General features: G+C 40.0%; 1 protein-coding gene and 1 long non-coding RNA gene across 9 annotated transcripts; one reads left to right on the forward strand and one right to left on the reverse strand.

The window, feature by feature from the left end:
* The first annotated feature begins 1,273 nt into the window (after positions 1–1,273).
* On the forward strand, positions 1,274–16,135 carry LOC126405952 (uncharacterized). Of its 8 annotated transcripts, XM_050070010.1 has the most exons (11): positions 1,274–1,341; positions 2,362–2,440; positions 2,680–2,761; positions 4,842–5,010; positions 6,970–7,051; positions 7,395–7,513; positions 8,292–8,373; positions 8,510–8,628; positions 9,077–9,163; positions 11,170–11,238; positions 12,090–16,135. In XM_050070010.1, the coding sequence occupies exons 5-11, from the start codon at positions 6,979–6,981 to the stop codon at positions 14,253–14,255; spliced, it is 2,715 nt and encodes a 904-aa protein (XP_049925967.1). In that variant the 5' UTR covers positions 1,274–1,341; positions 2,362–2,440; positions 2,680–2,761; positions 4,842–5,010; positions 6,970–6,978; the 3' UTR covers positions 14,256–16,135. The 8 variants fall into 8 exon arrangements, with proteins under 8 accessions (XP_049925967.1, XP_049925962.1, XP_049925964.1 ...); XM_050070005.1 differs by having other exon boundaries at positions 6,970–7,513; XM_050070007.1 differs by having other exon boundaries at positions 4,846–5,010; positions 6,970–7,513.
* Positions 12,803–20,178, reverse strand: LOC126405954 (uncharacterized). Its single transcript, XR_007571619.1, has 4 exons — positions 20,126–20,178; positions 18,296–18,341; positions 18,051–18,150; positions 12,803–12,940 (listed from the first exon to the last, which is right to left on the reverse strand). It is a non-coding gene; the product is annotated as an uncharacterized LOC126405954 (long non-coding RNA).
* Positions 20,179–20,293: the final 115 nt, after the last annotated feature.

Here is a 20,293-nt window from a genome sequence, read left to right on the forward strand (position 1 = left end):
AGTTGAATGTTGTAACTGTGTTCTTGCAAAACTGTATGATATGTGACAGTATATAATCAGATCATTGCAGTCCTAATATGTAGTGTCTTAGTATCTCAAATTAAATAAACCATGTATGAAAGGAAGTGTGGGCGTTGGTTGTACACGCAGCTCAGTCAGTGCGACGTAACTTCCGCTGCGCAAAGGATTGTGGGTCAAAATGGCCAAAGAAGCATGCTGACATGCATACTGCGAAATATGGCCGGATGTAGTAAAACATCCTGGTACTTTTGGCATACTGCATCTGACATACTATGTATTGGGACACACTAATTCTTTTTCTGGCATACTAAATAGTATGGTAGTATGGGTATTGGAACGCAGGGCATGTCTGAAGGGTTACTTTGGTTCCAAAGATACTGTACTGAAAGTGTTTGGTGGAAACGGGGCTATAGTGGTTTTTATGGTGCAGGTCTAACCCACCAGTGTACTATGATCTCCCAGAGACTTTTTGTTTTTCACAATTAAACATGTTTTTCTTCTTTTTGAATATGTGCATGTTTTTTTCCACGTTTTTTATTATATTTGTTTAATGTTGATTGATTTTAATGATTTGATTTTTTTGGGTGTCTCACTTAAACCTTGAACCTTCATTACAATACATGCTGTGGGTTAGATCTGACACTGACGTTTTTCTTTCATGTTCAAGGACAAAACTGTTGCTTACTGCAAAATAGTGACTTGTGTATGTCTTCATTCATATATAGGAAGTAGAGAGAACTAGTCTAGATTATAGTAATAAACTAGATTATTTGTTTTTTTGTTATTTACTCAACAATTGCTCTGTTTTAATCTACATTGATTTTAAATGCATAAATGTGTGTGATATGGTATACTGTCCAATACACCTCAATAAAGTTCCCTTTTGTGAGTGCCACATGTAGTTTGGCTTCTTTGATGTTGGTTTATATTAACATTAATTTTGACTGTAAGATAAACAACAGATTTTCCAACATTGTTCTTGTCTAAATCCTCTAACTGAAAACTCTAAAAGTTCTTACCTAAAGCTAAGTTTCCTGACATAAAGCTACATTACAGTGCCCAAGCTCTTACAGTAACAAACACCACAACTGCTATCTATCTGGTGTCCAAGTAGTTGTTGTATATTGTCCAGGGGCCAGTGCCCCGGTAACTCTGTGTCTGGAGTCGGAGGGGGGGCAACCGGGGGCAACGCGGGACGCGGAACTAAATCGTCTCACCAGGTTGCCGCCGGTCGGACCACTTAAAGCGGCGCACCCACTGGACTATGCTGAATACACAACGCAAGGAGGAATAGGGCGCGAGTTTTCTAGTAAAACAAAGGTGAATAACGTAAAACTATTTAAAGTACAATTGAAAATACAAGACAAGATCTTCGTCTGGTATGGAAATGTTGTCGAATGAATGTTTAGCTTGAGTTGTGTTTGTGTAACAAGATTGAAATGATTTCAGCACCGTCATTTTTTACGGTATAACGTTATAGCTGTAAAGTGATCACCGCAAACTTACATTACAGTAACGTTATAATTGAAGCAAGCCAACAGCAACAGTATTGACTTAATATGTGCTGTGCTCTTTTGCTTGACGGTCCCATTATTTTTTGCTCTTCAGTTTTCAAAATAACTCATAACTATAACAGCAGTGGACAAGGTGGTACTGATGCAGAGACAGAGCAGACAGGAAGAGAAGAGAGAGAAGCAGCATGAAGTTGAGGTACTTGGAGGGAGAGTTGAAAGTCACGCAGATGAGGGACAGGCAGAAGAAGAAGGAGGGGCAGATTATTGCTCCATTATATCTATTTAAAAGTGGTTTGTCTTTCTCCAGATATCAGCCAAGTTTGGCAAGATCCACCAGAGGAGGAAAGCACAGATGAGAGACTGGCAGAAGAAGACAGGGGTAGAAGAGAGGGAGACAGAGGCTTGTGCTTCAACATCTTCATTCACTTCTTTCTGCTCTCTTTCATTCAAGACTTTTGTGTTTACATTGGATTGTTCTTTTCTTTTATCAATGAATGAAATAAACTGAGCTAAACTAGCTAAACAAGTTGTGTTGTTGTATCTATGTATCTAATGTTTACATCTTTGGGGTTTTTTTAAAAAATGAACATGTAAGAATCACTTTAGGCCTGCAACCAGGATAAATTACAATAACAATGTTACACTGCAAAACCTCAAAATCTTACCAAGAGTATTTGTTTGAATTCTTGTCAAAATGTCTTATTTCTAGTCAAAAATATCTCATTATACTTATTATAAGTCTCCCAAAAGACAATTTTCACTTTTTTCACAAGTTTTTTGTTGCTTATAATTAACCATTCAAATCAATCAATTGTTTTGTCCATAGAGTTCAAGAAATGGTGAAATATTCATGAGGAGGAGAGAGGAAGAGGAAGATTGAGAGTAGAGAGGAGGAGGATAGACAAGTAGGATTTGTATTTATTTTTTTAAAAATTAAATAAAAAATTTCATTTAAGTTTTTGCAATTTTACAAATATTTTTTTTCCTCTTTGTATTTGTTCACTATACTGATTTTAAAAAAAAGTATATATATATATATATATATATATATATACATGTGTGTATATATATATATATATATACATATATATATATATTTTTTTTTTTTTTTTGACCCTACTTGTATGTGCCCCTGTATCAAAAGGACTGGCCCTAGCTTGGCCCTCCCATTGAAACTGGCCTAGAACCGCTACTGCCGCCATCACAATCCCAGCACAGGGTAGAAGGTAGGCACCATTTTAACTATGTAAAAACAAAAACTCTGCATGCTAAGAGCATAAGTACATAACATAGCATGGCCCAATGTTACCACCTTCTGGTCATGCAGACACAGAGCCTGTTTCACCAGCAGTGCAGCAGTTGAACTTCCATTAGATCAAGTGTTGTCCCATTGTAAAACATATTAATTATTTGCGACCCAAAAGTTGAAGGTTTATGCCTATTGAGACATTAACATTGGTCGCGTTTCCCAGATCCAGTTAAGAAGATCTTAGCGCTTAGAGCTTATTAAGAATGCTCTTAAGCCTCCCATGAAAGAAAAACGTGTTTCCCAGATTTGCACTTAGCTTAAGAAGATCTTTCACTAAGAAGGAGCTGTAGGATCGAGCTGACCCACTCTTAACAGTCTTCTTAGCGACCAAACGCTCACAGATCCAGCCGCATCAGGCAAATTAAAATTACATTAAGCAAGGAGATATTAAAACAGTGCTCACCGTATATATTTTGATCTATTTTATACTTCAGAATTATATTGTTTAGCATTAATTGACGACAGAAAAGAACGAATTTCATTCTGCAGGGAAACGCGTGTCCTTACTGTGCATATGACAATAAACACTTTGAGTCTTGACTCTATATGTTTTCTATGAAGACCCTATGTGCGCTCAAAGCTGTGGCACAAGTTACGCACCTATTTTTAGTCGCAAATGCGAGTGCTTGCAATACATACATGCCCCTGCAAATTTTGTAAGAAGCACTGATTTCTACAATGAGAAATCAAATTCAGAACCACTGTTACGAGCAAAATACTCAACATCTACTAGCCTTAATGGTCTGATTGTGGATCAACATGTATTGTCTGGCAGCACTCTGAGGCTGTGTATTGGCTTCAATGTGCCCTTAAACCATGTCTAACCCCATATAAACCATAACCTGTTAAACCAGTTTACCCATGCCTTTATTATCTTGTTTTGATCTTTCTGTTGCAGCAACAGTTAGATTCATTAAACCATGTGATCTCTGTCAGTGCAGGGAGGGGACAGTTATTATACAACGGCCCAGATACAAGTATCTAGTGAACCAGAGAAGTGGATCAACTTGACTTCAAAAGTAGGGAAAAAAAACATAAGTACATCTTAATTGACAAATACAATATTCTTTCCACTGATTCATTAAGTAAAATATTCTGCTACACAAATGAGAAATAATGGTTGTGCAGATATGTGTAGAAAAGGTAGAAAAGAGGTAGAACATTTAGGTTAATGGTCTCAGTTTAAGGACCAAAGGGACGCCTTGCTACTCTTCCTGACACACTGCAGGCCAGAGTCCTGCATGGTCCCTTTTTGAAAACCCGCACCTGCACATACTTGTAAAGCTCACTACCAGAACCAACAGGCTACCTGACAATATGTCTAAGTCAAAGCCCCACCCAACCTGCACCTGTGGTTAAACACACACAGGCTACAGTCATTTACATGCAGCTGGGTTTTCTTGTTGTTCGATTACAAATCCAGCAGAGGAAAAGTCTCTATCACTGGCTGCGCTCAATGCCAGGATGGCAAAAACATTTTGCATGAAATTACTGCCAAGTTAGGAAACATTTTAGCATGCTCCTTCAACCACCATAAAACTCCAATAAATAATATTATAATAATTATCCAATTAAATAATACCTCATGTGGCAAAAAGGACAAATGATAACCAATTAATTAAGTCAGTCTACTATAATATACTTAACTATCAATTTGGAACTTTGACTAAAAATTAAAATACTAACCGTATATTAACTGTGGCCAAAATCACCATATCAAAAGTAAAGGTAAAGGTATTTTAGAGTTCTTGACACAGCGGTGGTTGGGGATTTATTCAGTCTTGTATAACATTAAACAGGCAGCAAGTAGGATTCCAAAAACATTTATTCAAACATGTCACACATAGACCTGGCAAAAAGCAAAGGTGAAAACACACAGTATGTCCTCAACTAAATGTACTTAAGACACTTTAGAATATTGTGTGTGTGTGTGTGTGTGTGTGTGTGTGTGTGTGTGTGTGTGTGTGTGTGTGTGTGTGTGTGTGTGTTCATGTCAGTTAGGGAGGGAGTGATACAGAGGTGTGTCCATGAGGCTTTGAAGAGTTGTGGTTCCAGTGCAGTCATTGTTGTACTGTATTCCAGCAGTGCAGGCCAGAGGAAACTGGTCCTTCTTGGCCCTACAGAGTTAGCACTTGGCGTGAACTTGGCTTTGTGGTCCTCTGTTTGGTAAGTTACCTTGCAAACCTTTACCCCTTTTCAACAGCAATGGGCTGGCCTGGCTTGGTTTGGCTTGGTTTGAGCCGTCAGCCCAGCACTGTCTGGAGCACTTGCTTGTCCGGTCTCTTCTACCATTTTGAAGAGTTTTTGAGTCTGTTGAGAAGAGTCCACATGCAAAGAGTATTTTCTTTGCTGCTTCATGCAGCAGAGGTGAGAAGAAATGAGGTAAGAGCTCCAAGTGCTCGATGACCCACCTCTGTGGAGAGTCCCGGCAGCAAGAAGTTGAAGAGCAGAGAGTTAATTATCTTGTTGGCCTGATAATGTCATAGATCACACACAAAGGTGTGGAAAAAACTTGGGAAACCAAGTTTATTTGGCTGGTCTTTGTCTGAAGACAAAAGACTTCAGCTGCCATTTGGCATGGACTGAAGTTACAGCTTACATGTCCAGTTTAAAGTTGCACAAATAAACAAGTCATCTGTTGAGCCCAGTGATCCCAACAGAAATATAAATGAAAAAAATGTTGGTCCAATGCATAAAGTGAAGTACCCTTCTGCCAACATTTAACCCCTAGTAGTTTTAAGGTTATAAAAATCATCTTACAGTATTATATTTCTGTGTATTGTCTTGTCCCAGCTCTTTTTGAAAGCTATACATTCACTGTAAATTGTGTGAATTTTTCAGTCTCCTTGATTTGAAGTCAAACTTCTTGTTTGTCATGGCTGCACCATCGTATCAAATGGAAATATTCTGTAAAATGTTTTGCATTTTTTTTATACATATCTCAGCCAAATTCCCCCAGACATAAATAGTACTTTTTAAAACTTACAGTCAGCACACTCCTAGAGAGACAGGAAGTCACATAAGGGTTCTAAAGACATGCTGAATCAATTTAGGTTAGCCGGGTTTCCCCTAGGATTTTTTGTGGTGGGCTGTAGGGGAGGGGGGCTGTGGCTGCTGCGGCAGCAAAAAAATTTATGATTATGACAACTAAGAATGTTTATGAATAAATTATTTATTTGTTTTTCAACTGAGTCCACAACCAGCTGAACATGAACACTGGAAAAAAACAAAATTGCACAACTGTACAGCTGTAAATCTAATGGCATAGTTTGCAGCCTGGCTGAGAGCATTATTTTTCTCACTTTTTTGAAAAAGAGTTCTAATGCTCTGTGATATGGGAACTCAGCCAGAGGTGGCCCATTGATGCTGAGTAGGAGGCATGCTGCCAGATGGTCCCCCTGCAGCCTGTTTCTCAGGTCTGTCTTCACTAGGGCTGACCCAAAAAATTCGAAGCTCAAAAGCTTCGTTCGATGGCACGAGATTCGATTGTGAATTTTTTTTTTTAATATAACCTATATATCCATTCATACAATATACTACTTAACATTGTTTTCACATTAAAAACAACAACAACAACTAATTTTTAAGGTGTGGCGGCTTTTATTTTGCCGTGGCGGTGCGCCACGATCAATTACATGTAGTGGAAACCCTGGGTTAGGCACTGATAAAGGGAGATGAGTAATTGTGTGTCTGTTCCAAACATTCTGGCAATCCATCCGAAAGTTGTTGAGATATTTCACTAAAGCCAAAACATGTTGTGTCTGTGGCACAAGAGGAAATGTCAGAGGGTCTCCAACATTATTAGGATTTATCCTCTGGAGACTAGACCATGAATGTCTTTATTAAATTTCATGGCAATACCTTAAATAATTGTTGAGATGTTTGAGTCTGGACCAAGGTGGTTGACAGGCTGATGCTGCCAAATCTACAGCTATGTCGCTAGCATTACTAAAAGTGTATGGCAGGAGGAACGGAGCTCCGTAGTTTTGGAGCGCCTATTGAGAAACCAACAACCCTGAGGTCAGGCATCTGAGAATTAAATTAGAAAATTCTAGTATGTCATTGAGAATGTTTAATAACACTGCTAATATTAACATCAGTTTTAATTGCTGATAATTTTTTCAGTGGATTGCCATGGAGACATCTGATTTTGTCCAGAACAAATTAACTGAGTGGGGCTTCAGTGAGTTCGTGCAGAAATTTGAAGGTACTGTATAACCAGTCTGCGTTGGTAAGTACAGTCAGGACTGTAGTTAATGCCACTGAAATTGAAGACATATCCTTTGTGTAAATAGCTTGGTTGTGGGTTACTGTTATGAAGATGTAAGATGTTTTATACTTCATCTTCAGCGAGACAAAACTCTCTAACATAACTCTTTTAAAGTTCAGCATCTTCATACCCTGAATTTTAAATGTGTCCCTTGACATGTGTGTATTTACAATGATTCACTTCAGAATCAGGACAAAGACATTTATTTTTCCTCTTTATGAAAACAGGACCCAAGGTGTCATCATCAAGATTAATCAGTTTTGTTTGACGTCCATTCCAGATGAAGGTATTGACAAGGAGACTTTCCTAAGTCTTGGAGATTCAGCAGGGATCAATGCTTTGATTCCTAAAGTTGGACCAAGAGTAAAATTCAAAAAGAGACTCAAAGAATACCTACAGGTAATGTGCTCTACTCAGGACCTTGAAGTTCTGAAGTCATCTTAAAAAGAAATGTGCAAAAGAAGGACATGCAGCAGAGAGATGACAGAATCAGTACAGGGATTTGTTCTCTTTATGGACTACTCAGCTGACATATTTTTCACAGCCCCCAGTGCTCTGATTACCACTGGCACCACTGTTGCCTTTACTCCTCACATCTTCTCTAGCTCCTCTTTCAACCCCTGGTATTTTCTGAGCATCTCGTATTCCTTCTTCCTGATGTTGCTGTCGCTCAGGATTGCTACATCTATCACCACTGCCTTCTTCCGTTGTTTGTTGATCAACAAGATGTCCGGTTAGTTAGCCATCACCAGTTTGTCAGTCTGGATCTGGAAGTCCCACAGGATCTTAGCTCTGTCACTCTCAACGTCCTTACAAGGTGACCTTGGGACCTCTAGCCCATACTCAGTGCAGATGTTCCTGTACACTATGCCAGCCACTTGGTTATGGCGTCACATGTATGCTCTTCCTGCCTGTATCTTACACCCTGCTATTATGTGCTGATCTGTCTCAGGAGCATCTTTGCACAGCCTGCACCTGGGGTCCCGTCTGCTGTGGTAGACCCCTGCTTCTATTGATCTTGTACTAAGTGCCTGTTCCTGTGCTGCCATGATTAGTGCTTCTGTGTCTTTCAGTCCAGTCTTTTCCAGCCACTGGTAGGAAATCCTTGATGTGATGTAATGTGATTAATAAAACGCCAGAATTGATTCGACCATTTGTCTGTTTCCCACATTTGCAGTGGAATTCCATGGAGACGTGTGATTTTGTCCGGGATAAATTAACTGAGTGGAATCTCAGTGAGCTGATTCAGAGATTTGAAGGTAAAACACTGTTACAGTTCTGCTTCAGTGACATTAGCTAAGCCTGCTTGTTTCATGATAAACAACCATATCCTTGATATGGTACATATTCTGTGTATTTATTGAAGTTTCATTTTTATATTTCTTTTAATTTTAGATGAAGGCATTGACAAGGACACTTTCCTATGTCTTGAGGAGTCAGGCACCTTGAATGACTTGATTCCTAAAACTGGACCAAGAGTAAAATTCAGAAAGAGACTCAAAGAATACTTAGAGGTAATGTGCCACTGTATGTTATAGACACGTTGACACTGAAATTCTATTAGTTCTCAGCAATAACATTATCTGTCATACACAAGAATGATTCCACATCCCTCATGCATGCAGATACCTCTCCAGTAATATCCAACACTGTCTATCTTATTTTTTTTAATGGAACAGCAGCAGCTCTGGTACTGTAGTTAGATTTCACCACACTACAAGCAAGTACCTTACAGAGACAAAAAAACAGCTAGATATAACTACTCAACCAAACATCTCAGGAGAGATCACAGACACTGAAACATAAACGCATAAAGTTAGGATTGTATATGGAAAAGACAAAGTAGCGTACTGGTGCAGAGTGATATGATGTCAAACTTTTAGTTGAAATCACAAGTGAAAAAGAATTTTAGGTAGCAGTATGTGCTTGTAAAGAAAATCTAACCATCTGTCCACACTGCAGACCCTGAAAAGAAAGCTTGCTTATACTCCTGAAATGATGGACACTAAAACTGACACAAATTCAGACCAAGAGGACAGCCCTGAACTGGTAAGTGCTGTGACCGCATGAGCAATCTGAACAGAATGACACTTAAATTATGCTCTTTTAAAGGAATAGTTTCACATTTTGGAAAACACACTAAATTGTTTTCTTACACAGCCATACTGCTTTCATGCAGTGGCGTAGTGGTAGTTGATAAGGTGGGTGTACTGATAGGTAGATGGGTAGGTTGCTGGGGAGAAAGTGGGTGTTCTCTTCTATATATTCCAATGGCTTTTGGCTGATAGGTTGGTATACTGCCAGAAAATGAGGAGGGTATAGCCTGTATATTTGCATATACCCTCCACTACAGACACAGTCAGACCAAGTTTAATATCTTCTGGAGGTTTCTACAGCCCGTTTCCAGCAAACACTTCCAGTATGGTACCTTTGGAACCAAAAGTAACCCTTCAGACCAAAATAAAACAGGCTGCAGTGAGAGTCTTTCTCCATGGGATTTTTTTTGCAGGTTTGTGTATTTAGTCCTTCTAAGGCAAGCTTGGGGGTTTAATTTTGCTTTAGCCCACAGGAAAGATGCTCCGCAACGCTTTTTTTATATGATCAATCAATATATGCAGTTCACATCAAGTACAAGTTTGAAGATCCAAAGTGTAGTCATATAAAAACTACAGTAATGGTCAAAGTTGTCATATGGAATATTTAAGATGTGTTGATTGATTCATGTTGACAAGTTAACATTCCACCTTAAGCTGCTGCAAGAGGCAAAAAAACATCCTTTAATTTTATAGTTACAGTTTTCTAATAAAACTCCTGTCCTAACTTGGCAGTAATTTTGTGCATAATGTTTTTGCCATCCTGGCATCGAGAGCAGCCAGTGAAAGAGACTCTTCCCTGCTGGATTTGTAATTCAAGAACGGAGAACCCAGCTGCATGTAAATGACTGTAGCCTGTGTGTGTTTATCACAGGTGCAGGTTGGGTGTGGCTTTGACTTAGGCATATTGACAGGGGACATTTGGTTCTGGTAGTGAGCTTTACAAGTATGGGTGGGTAGGGGTTTTCAAAAAGGGTCCCATGGACTCTGGCCTTCAGTGTGTCAAGAGTAAATTAAGTTTTTTTTTCTCAGACTCCAGCTGCTGCGAGAGGCAGCAAAACATCCTTTTATTTTATAGTTACAGTCTAATAAAACTCTCCACAGTATGAACAGTGGTTACACGAGCCTCAAAACCAGCCACAACTCAGCCCTGAGTAGAGTGACCATCCTCTATTGACCAATCAACAGACTGCAGTGTTCACAGCTCCACCTTTTAGTACCAGATCTGTCTGCTAGGTACCCCAACAGAGGGGGGACCTAAAATGGGGACGGTACAAACCGTCAACCTCCAGGGATGACGAGTGAAGCCAATGCGAAAGTGCCAAAAACAAAAAAGGGGAGAAAAGCCCATAGACCCCCATGTTAAAATGCTCAACTTTACAGCAGAAATAAACATGTTTACAGCCTGGTTTACGGTTTGGTCTCTATAGTTAACTGTACGGGGGTGATTTTTTTTGTAACTCATCCGTTTAAATTTTATTAAGGCTTAAAGTTGCGCATAATTAAGGGCGTGGTCACTTTGAGCGACAGGTGGCGCCATCACGGGTGGCTAACTAGCCGCTGGCTGTCTGCTAGGCGTCATCTTATTCTAATTCACAAGTCATTGAACCTGACCTCTCAGCCGTGTTTGTGCCTTTTGGATATTTTGTTTCGTGAGGGAGCTGGCACCAAGGGGAAGCATGAGCGGGAGCAGCCAACACCACAGGGCTAGCCAAAGTAGCGTAGCTTGTTAGCCTAGCTTGTTAGCCTTAGCTAACTTAGCAGCTTCGAGCGAGGTGGGCGAGTTTAAGCAACCAGGCTTCATTTGGCCCGCCTCTTTGCCCATTTTTGATTGGGCAGGAGTTGGGCAGAGTCAGGAACTGCCAAGATTGCGACGGCCAGAGCCGCCTACTTTGAGATGGTTTTGATAACTCACCTTAATTAAGCAGACTGCAGGTTCTAATCAGATGTTCTCATACGCAGGACCCAACTATTTTTCCATGGCACTTTGAGTCTACTTCAACATCTGACACAGATCGTGACAATGAAATGGTAAGAAGTTTTACTGTAAAGCTCAGATCGGACTTGATTTATTTCTGTCGGGGTGGTGAGGTGGGTTTAACATTACATGCACTGGTCAGAGGTTTTAATCCCGTCTGGAGTGAGTAAGTGGGTATTTTTCACCCAAGTAATGATTACATTAATACTAAGCTACTGTTTTCTGTAACTCGCTGGTCCTCCTTTATTTTAAATCCCATCTGGAGCAAGATATGTGTATTTTAGGAAATTAAGAAAATAGGAAATAAACATAAAAATGTGTTTTACCTACGTAGTTAGTTTAATTTGAAGAAGACTGTATGTATGTAATGAGCAAAAACTGTACATTTGCTGTGAATAGAGAAATGTAGTTTGAAAAGTGTTTTGAAAATGCATGTAACAAGCGTTAATTGAGACACCATCCTTGAATGTCCAAAACTTACGTAGGAGGCTACCTGGTGCGTCACATTTTGACTTGTAGGTCCACTGACAAAGCAGCGTTATTTGATGAGTTGGGATGTGAACATGTTGACTTATTGAGAGCCAATAGGACCACCAAAAGAATTACTGTTATTCTCTTTCTCATTCTCTTTAGCCCATATTTGCTTACATTTTGGCAAATTAGCACCACTAAAAGTATGCCAAATTAGCTATTAGCATTTGGTGTTTGCTATGTCAGAGTGACAAACAACTATTACTGGATTACTTTAAATTTAAATTTAAATATGTGATGATTCTCAGACATGTCCTGAAGCACCTTTTTGATTTATGTATCTTTAATTACAATGTACATCTGCGATAATTACATCCCTGGGACGTGTAAGACACGCTGTATGCATATGAAAATATTTGTTGTGTCTTTGCAGAGTGGAGAGCCAATGCCCAACAGTAACTCGAGCACAGGCCTACTTGCTGTGATTCTCTTCATTTTGCGTCACCATCTAACTACAGCAGTGGCTGACTTAATGGCTCTACTGAATTTTCTCTGCCCTAACCTGGCTGTTGCATCTAAGTATCCGTCGGATAAGACTCCTGTCTTGTCTATTGTATTTTACTGCCCTCGCTGTCAAAACTACATGGGAAAAAATCCTGATGGTACTTCTTGTTTGAAATGTGGTACAATGTTCAACAAAAAAAGCAGCACTAAAAATGGAGACTTCTTTTTGTTTGCATCACTGAAAGACCTCCTGAAAAACATACTCAAGAACCATGGCACTGAGTTGTTACCAAAAACAGTCAACCAGGAGGATGGCATTAAAGATGTGATGGATGGGAGGATGTACCAGAATCTGCTTAAACAAGGAACATTGGCTGCTGATGACCTTACACTGTCATGGAATTGTGATGGCGTACCAATATATAACTCAGACACATACTCGCTTTGGCCCCTTCAGTTTACTATCAATGAACTTCCTTACACACAAAGAAAAGAAAATGTGATAGTTGCAGGACTTTGGTTTGGCAAAGGAAATCCTGAGATGAACACATTTCTAAAGCCTTTTGTTGATGAATGTTCTGACTTAGCCCAAAATCCCTTCCAGTGGAGCGACAGCAATGATACAGTTCACTTCTCAAAAGTCTTCTCCTTGGTTTGCTCCTCTGATGCCGTTGCGAGGCCACTCCTCCGGAATTGCAAACGATTCAACGGTGAATATGGTTGTGACTGGTGCTTGCACCCTGGCATGATGGTCAAAAAAGGCAGTGGGTCCATGAGGTCCTACCCATATGATGAAGAGAAACAAGAGGCAAGGTCAGACGAAATGTTTAAAGATAATGCAATGCAGGCTGAAGACTCTGACCCAAAAAATGGAGTAAAAGGCTTTTCCTTGCTTTCCGAACTTCCCTTGTTTGACATTGTTTTTGGATTTGTTCCTGAGTACTTGCATTCGGTTCTGCTTGGTGTGTCCAAGCAACTTGTGTTCCTGTGGTTGGACCCAGTCAACTCGATGAAACCCTGGTATGTAGGTCAACAGATTGCACAAATTGACTCCCGACTTCTCAGTCTAAAACCAGCATTGGGTAAAAAAAACAGATCTCCGCGTCCACTGAAGTGTAGGGACACATGGAAAGCATCAGAGTGGCGAGCGTTCCTTTTATTTTATGCGATCAGTGTCCTGCCAGGTATCGTGCAGCCTACATTTCTGGAACATTATTTTTATTTGTCATTCAGCGTTCACATTCTCCTACAAGAATCAATATCTCAACGTGACCTTCAGGTGGCCCATGAATCTTTGGTACGCTTTGTAAAAGACATGAAAGTCCTTTACGGTGAGGAAAATGTGTCTTTCAACTGCCATCAGTTAATCCACCTCAAAGAAAGTGTGCTGAACTGGGGGCCGCTCTGGGCAACATCAGCATTTAGTTTTGAGAGAAACAATAGATATTTGAGGGAAGTGCTCAATGGCATAGGTAATGACCCTCAACAAATTTGCCAGGGGTTTCTCCTTTGGCAGCTCATACCCAGACACCTTAGTTCTTTAGTTTTTAGCCGACAATCAGATTTTAGTGAGTTATTAGCCAAGCTCACACCTGTAAAAGATGGCAATGGCTCTGACAAACCGCTTGGAAAATCACGCCATCTGGATCTCACAGGATCCATAAAACTACCAATAGAAGAGCTCTTAAAACGGCCAGTTCTTGTCAGATCGGTAGAAGCTTATGACAGCTACAGTAATGGACACACTGTTTATCAATCGACAAATGGTAACCAGTCAGACAAGACGGACTGTGTTATTAAACTCAAGAACGGCTGCTATGGAGAAATACGCTTGATTTTGCTTATTAAAGAGAACTGTGTGTGCACATCCAACTGTCAGTGCCAGGCTTGTCCAATCATTGTGGTCCACCTGTATGACATCAAACCTGATACTATATTCAGCGACATGCATCCTAACAATGCATCTAAGACTATTTTTGTGAGAGTCGAAAGGACAGGTCAGCAGAAAGCTTTCTTCTTAGAGGACATCAGGTGTAAATGTGAGTATGTGGATGGTTGGCTTGTGCCTGTACCAAACACTTATGAGAGATACTAGAGTGACTGGAGGGCTAAAGCGCTCGCAGCAACAGAGCCAAAAATGCTGAAAAACACTTGGTTGTTTATATAAGTCAAGTCAAAGTCCATTTATTTGTCTCCCTTGGGAGAAATTTGGATTAGAGACAGAGTACTGCTGCTTAAACAGCACGAAACATACAAACAAAAATACATAAAAGACAGTAAAACATTCAGCATCTAAAAAAAAAAAAAACATACTGGTAACCAGATAGGGACCAATGTGCAAAAAGATATTTGCTCATCTGAGCTGTGCAATTTGCCATGCCTACTCGTTGAAGTTAAAGTGCTGGTACACATTAGAGTGCTGGTACATATTAAAGTGCTGGTACATATTTAAAGTGCTGGTTCACATCAAGGTGCTAGTACACGTAAGGGTGCTAATACACCGTACACAGAAAAAAAGTACACATTAAGGTGCTAATACACTGTATGCAATACACAGTACACAATACCTGCTTACATTTGCTCATTAATGAGCTTGACTGACAACGGGACAAAGGAATGTTTGTACCGGTTGTGTTTACATAAGGGAATCCTGTACCTTCTCCCTGAGTGCATTAGTGAGTATTTGTTGAACAAAACATGAGAACTGTCATTTAGAATGTTTTTTGCCTGAGTGATGACGGCCTGATTGAACAGTTCCTGAGGGTTAAGCGGGGGGTGACCCATAATCTTACCCGCTACTCTGACCAGGTTGAGAATCTGAGTTTTTGATTTGACATTTAGGTTCCCAAACCAGCTGGTGATACCGCACCGTACAATGGACTCTATTGTTGTTCTGTAGAAAATTAGCATTATGTTTTTGCAGACACCAAACAACCGAAGTCTACGCAGAAAACTGTAAATCAAGTTCTGTGAATACAAATAGTAGATGTAGCTTGCCGTGCCATCAACTTTATAGATATCATCAACAACCCCTCAGTTTCCCTGTTCTTTTACAAACCACAAGTTCTGCATCTCTTTTCCTGGTGCCATCAGGTGAGTTGTTAATTTGCATAAGGAAGTTCTAATGCCTAGTTCAGACTACAGCCGTCCTACTGTGTCAGCTTAAATCAGGAGTGATAATCAGTGTTACGTGTGATTATTGATCATTTCATCCCGTATCCCGTGCCACTGTCGATCAGCAACAAAGTCATCAACAACCAACGTAGGAACTACAATATCTTTTCTACCAGTTAAAGGCCACACTGATTAAGTTAAGAGCACTTTGTAACTCTGCAACTTTCATAGTTTTTTCTTTACCATGGAAACAGTGACAGCTTTACATTTTTCTTTAAGGACTTGTCTCATAAAAAATTATCAACCTTATTCCACCAGGTGCAGGTTTTTATTGTTATCTTGTATTATGATCGTCTGTGCATGTTGGGGTGTATTTTCGAAGCATGTGTGTATAAAATAATTTCACTTTAACGGTTACGAGTCTGGCGGGAAACAAGTGAAAGAAACAGACACGGCATATGTATCTAAAACATATTTAGTAACTTTGGTCCAAAACAATCATACATCTCTTCATCTCAGGTGACATCTGATCTTTTAGGTTCAATAGGTAATATCATACATTGTAATTGTGTTTTATATTCTGCTCTAAATGATTTTGTAAACAGTTTGTACATTTAGTAAAAGTTAATGTTAAAAAAAATGCCTGTATATAAAATGATTTTGCTGTATCATGACACAAGGCACTGTGACTCAAAGAAATACTGATAAACCTTGTTTACTTTGTTTGGAGAAGCGCCTCATATTGCTTCATATAATGTGTTGATGAGGCCCTCTCCATATGATCTTAAGATGTGTGCCAGTCTTTTGGATTTAAAATACACTGAGGATGACTGTAATACACAAATAAATGTGTCAGTTAAAACTGTGACCCCTGCCTGTGTGTTTGGGGTGTTATTTCTTTGTCTGGGTGACGTGTGCTTGGTGTCTTTTGGTTTGGTCTGTTTGCTTGTTTCCCTCCCCGCTCGTCTTCTCCCACTCCCCCACTCACTGCACACCTGAACGTCATCTGCAATCATCACACCAGTCTGACAGTCAAATTACTGACTGAGCCTTTGTTAATGTTATTTCGGTCAGGAACACTTAAGTCAAAGAAAACTTTATTTCCATTTGCAGTATTACATTTGGCGGTATGGCTCTGTTCTGGGGCCTCTTTGCTTTTCCTCAGGTCTGTACAGAAAATGTCTTCCACAACCCTACATGGAAAGCCCAGAGAGCACACCTCTCTGCCCTTCCATGCACTTACACTCAAATGATGTTACAGTAAAACACCCTGTGTTTAGCAAGTGTCTGCCTTAATGTAAGTTTCTCTTCAGGACAAATGGGTTGTTCTTTTTGCAAGAGTCTGTTTAGCGGTAAGTATGCTGCCATGATGCCTGGAAGTTATAAATGATGCGTACACGATAGGGACAGTTTTAACACACATACAGGTCTTCTAAAAAAAAAAAAAAAAAAGTCCTTAAAAAGATGCAACATGAGCTGCTTGAAATGTAGTTTGGTGAGGAGCTCCAAAACATTTCCATGCTAAGGACCCTCAGACAGATGGAACCAAAACATTTTATCGTGGTACTGTAAAAATAAAATCTTTTTGTGTGAAACTATACCCACCTGAGAAGAGGTAAGAAGTCAGTAAGCAAAGAATGGAGAGTGTATTTGGTTCGTGACCTGGGAGATGATGTAGTTTGCTCTAGTTTGGTTGTGACACATGACATTTTGGCATTTAAAAAAAAAAGAAATCAAAAGAGAGCATACAGCAATGTTACACACCATCAACACACTGAATAATACTGACGCAGACGTATAAAGTCAGTGTGGAATCGCAGAGAACAAGTGGGTGTACCAGTTCCTGAACATTTACATTCACTGTTGCCTCTGGCCTGATTAAAATGATGTACAGCTGATTATTTAAAATCAACAAAACTTCACTGATGTGCAAGATAGCAACATTTTCTCAGGAGTGGAGTGAGGAATGTATCTCCAGCAGGAGGAGTGGTAGTGGTAGAAGTGTTAAAACACAATTATACAACAAGTAGATCTGATCAGGCAACCTGATTGGTCAACTAGACATTTAGAACGTGATCAAATCAGCATGACAGCACTAAAAATATTACTCTGCCATCTACATGACAACATTGTAACTTTACAGAGCTGCAGCAAAAACCAGTAGGTTACAATAAAGATGCAAAATGGATTTATTTGTTGTTAACTTTTATTTAAACTATCTTTCTTTAATAAAAGGTGAAAATGTTGGTTTGAAAGGTTGATTGCCGACGATGGACTGAAGCAGAACATTTTGTACACAAAAATATTGACTTAATAATATCTGTTGTTTTATTTGGTTTCCTTGGGGTTCTCGGCTTTCTCCTGCAGGTTCAACACAGTCAGCAAAGAACGTAGTTGAAGATAAAAGTACTGCCACTGACAGCTTCAGATGAGGCATGTTATGAGGTTGCCACAAAACTGTGTTCCCTGTAAGTCACTTTGTAAATCTGGTAATCAAGCTGCCAAACAAGAAAAGCTCTTGACTATATGTTACAAACAACATTAACAAATCATGTATATGTTGACATGTATCATGTTAACTTTCCTTCAGGCCTTCCTTCAAAAGAGAAGCAGCAAATGTCAACTTCTTCTGATTAAACATGGCTACATGGTTGATTGATTTTCAGGTTACCATGTCTCGTAGCTTCCTCTCTGCTTGGAGGGACAGAGGACACACGCATGAACATAAAGAAGGATGGACCTCTGCTGTCTGCAGACAGTAACTACACATTAGTACCTGAGCTTTAACTCTCCTGCAGGGATCGATCTTGTGCTGAGCAGGGGCCTCTCTTCTGTGGAGCCTCAGTCTGGAATGAACAGATGAACTCCTGCGTATCCTAAACACACATAAACACAGTGCACATTCAGAAATATACAGTTTTTCCCACAGTCACACACATGACAATCCATTTATTGTTTTTGTTTTTCATTGGTTGGTTTTAAGTGTGCATTTTGTGTGTGTTTGTGAGGGTGTTGTCTCACCGTGACCGTCTGCCGCAGGTGTTTGACCTTCTCTGTTTTCAGCAGTCTGCGAGTGAAGAAGCCACAAGTGATGACGCCAGTTTATAAATGAAGAGTTTTCCTGTGCAGTAAAAACCTCTGGCCCGATTTCTCCAGAGTTAATGAACTACAATACTCTTCTGTCTGTGCAGTTTTTTGCCACCACTGATACAAACTCCAACACAATGATAAGTGAGCATGGTGGTACCTATGCTCAGATGGTGTGTGAGCAGGGCTTAGGACAGGCTCAAAACATGATGACTGTCACTCACAGACCTACAGTTCCACCCACAAGCATCCCCACTCAAAGGCCGCACAGCCCTGCTCCTTCAGTCTTCTCTCTGTCTCCTCCAGCTTGTAAAATGCACAAACACACACACAAACACACACACACACACTCATCAGTAGTGCATTCTAACTAAACAACAAAATACAGGTTTTGTTGTTGCTTTAAAAAAAACATTTTTGGTCATCTCCTATTTATATGTGTGATTCCATGTGCTGACCAGACAGAGGCGCTGTTGCTCTTTCTCCTGCTCAGCCAGGAGCAGAGACATCTGCAAGGCGTGGGAGAGACAGTGGCAACAAATGACCAGTGATTTACTTTGATGGTCAGTGCTACTTCATTCACTACATTACTCTTTTCGCACAAGAGCCTTTCAGTATTTCAGCTGTCGTTCTACATATGTCTTCCTTATGCTGGTTCCATTATCCCTTTTATGGGTAAAATTCTTTGCAGTGTTCACAGCTCCACCTTTTAGTACCAGATCTGTGTGCAAGGTACCCCAACAGATGTGGGACCAAAAATGGGGATGCTATGAAGAGTTCCTGTGGTACCATCCACAACTTTTCACAGTAGAAACAACTGAATTTGTTGTGGGTCATGTAAACATATTCCATTTGGATAGCCCAGATTAATCCTTTTTCTTGATTTGGCATTTTCTGATTAAGACGTGAGATTGCATTATTCGGGCATGTATACAGCCCATTCAGAATATGCATCTCAGTTTGGATTGCACCGTTAGCAACACCAAGCCTTTTGTTGTTGGCTCTGTGTATTGCCATAGATTTGTTGTACACAACCCAACTTGCCAACAGTTTGCAAGGCTGGAGTAGAGACGCATGCTCAAAAGAGAAGCCCACATTTCTGTCCAGAAGAGGAAACAAACCTACTTTTAAACATTATGAAAGACTTTGATATCAACAGGGTTTTGAATATGCAAATATATCACAACACTGACTGTTTTAAGAAGGTGGTTGAAGGAACGAAAGAGGGAGGCTGTGATTGCACAGTCCAACAAGTCGAGAAAAAAAAAGCTATTTTGACACAAAGATGCAAAATGACAAGCAGCTCCACACTGGAATATAGGTGAAATATTAATTTTCATTAGCCATGTAAATGGCTTGTAGGAATATTGTCTTTTTAGAAAAGAGACAAAAAACATGAACATTTATGCATGTAAATGTAATCACTCAGTACGTTTACATGCAGCTTGAGAAAATGGAATTATTGGCTTAGCCGGACTTTTAAATGCATGTAAACAGCTTAGTCCGACTGAAACCGGACTATCCGTAGCTCGACTAACACACCCAGATATCAATTGAAAATGCAACTATTGCTGCATGTATCCACTCAGTCGGACTGGAGTCAGACTCGGCGTTCTGCGCATGCACCACCTTCTCTTTTGTGGACTTTCACCCGGAAGAAGAAGGAAATGACGTAGCAGCTGTTCAGTATATAGCACTGCAGTAGCTCCCGGAAAAACAAACAAACAAACAAACACCATGGCGACCGAGAAGCAGAAGACGCACCTCTGGACAGACGTGGAAACTACATTCATGCTCCGCCATCTTCATTTGTCATTAGCTTCCTCTTCAGGTCAACCGGAACTAGTTCAATGCGCACTATATTAAAAAGGACACAGAGCCGCCTATCGAGGCGGAGTCAGACACACTTGGTCAGAAATTTCTCTTCTGCAT

The sequence above is a fragment of the Epinephelus moara genome, chromosome 18 (genome assembly GCF_006386435.1).
Source record: "Epinephelus moara isolate mb chromosome 18, YSFRI_EMoa_1.0, whole genome shotgun sequence".
Taxonomy (NCBI): domain Eukaryota; kingdom Metazoa; phylum Chordata; class Actinopteri; order Perciformes; family Serranidae; genus Epinephelus; species Epinephelus moara.

Excerpts from the sequence above, each read along its gene's own strand:
- LOC126405952 (XM_050070005.1), top strand. The coding sequence starts at position 7,271 with ATGTGTGTATTTACAATGATTCACTTCAGAATCAGGACAAAGACATTT. Across the intron at positions 8,374-8,509 it reads GCTGATTCAGAGATTTGAAG|ATGAAGGCATTGACAAGGAC; the intron begins GTAAAACACTGT and ends TTTTAATTTTAG. Across the intron at positions 9,164-11,169 it reads AAGAGGACAGCCCTGAACTG|GACCCAACTATTTTTCCATG; the intron begins GTAAGTGCTGTG and ends TCTCATACGCAG.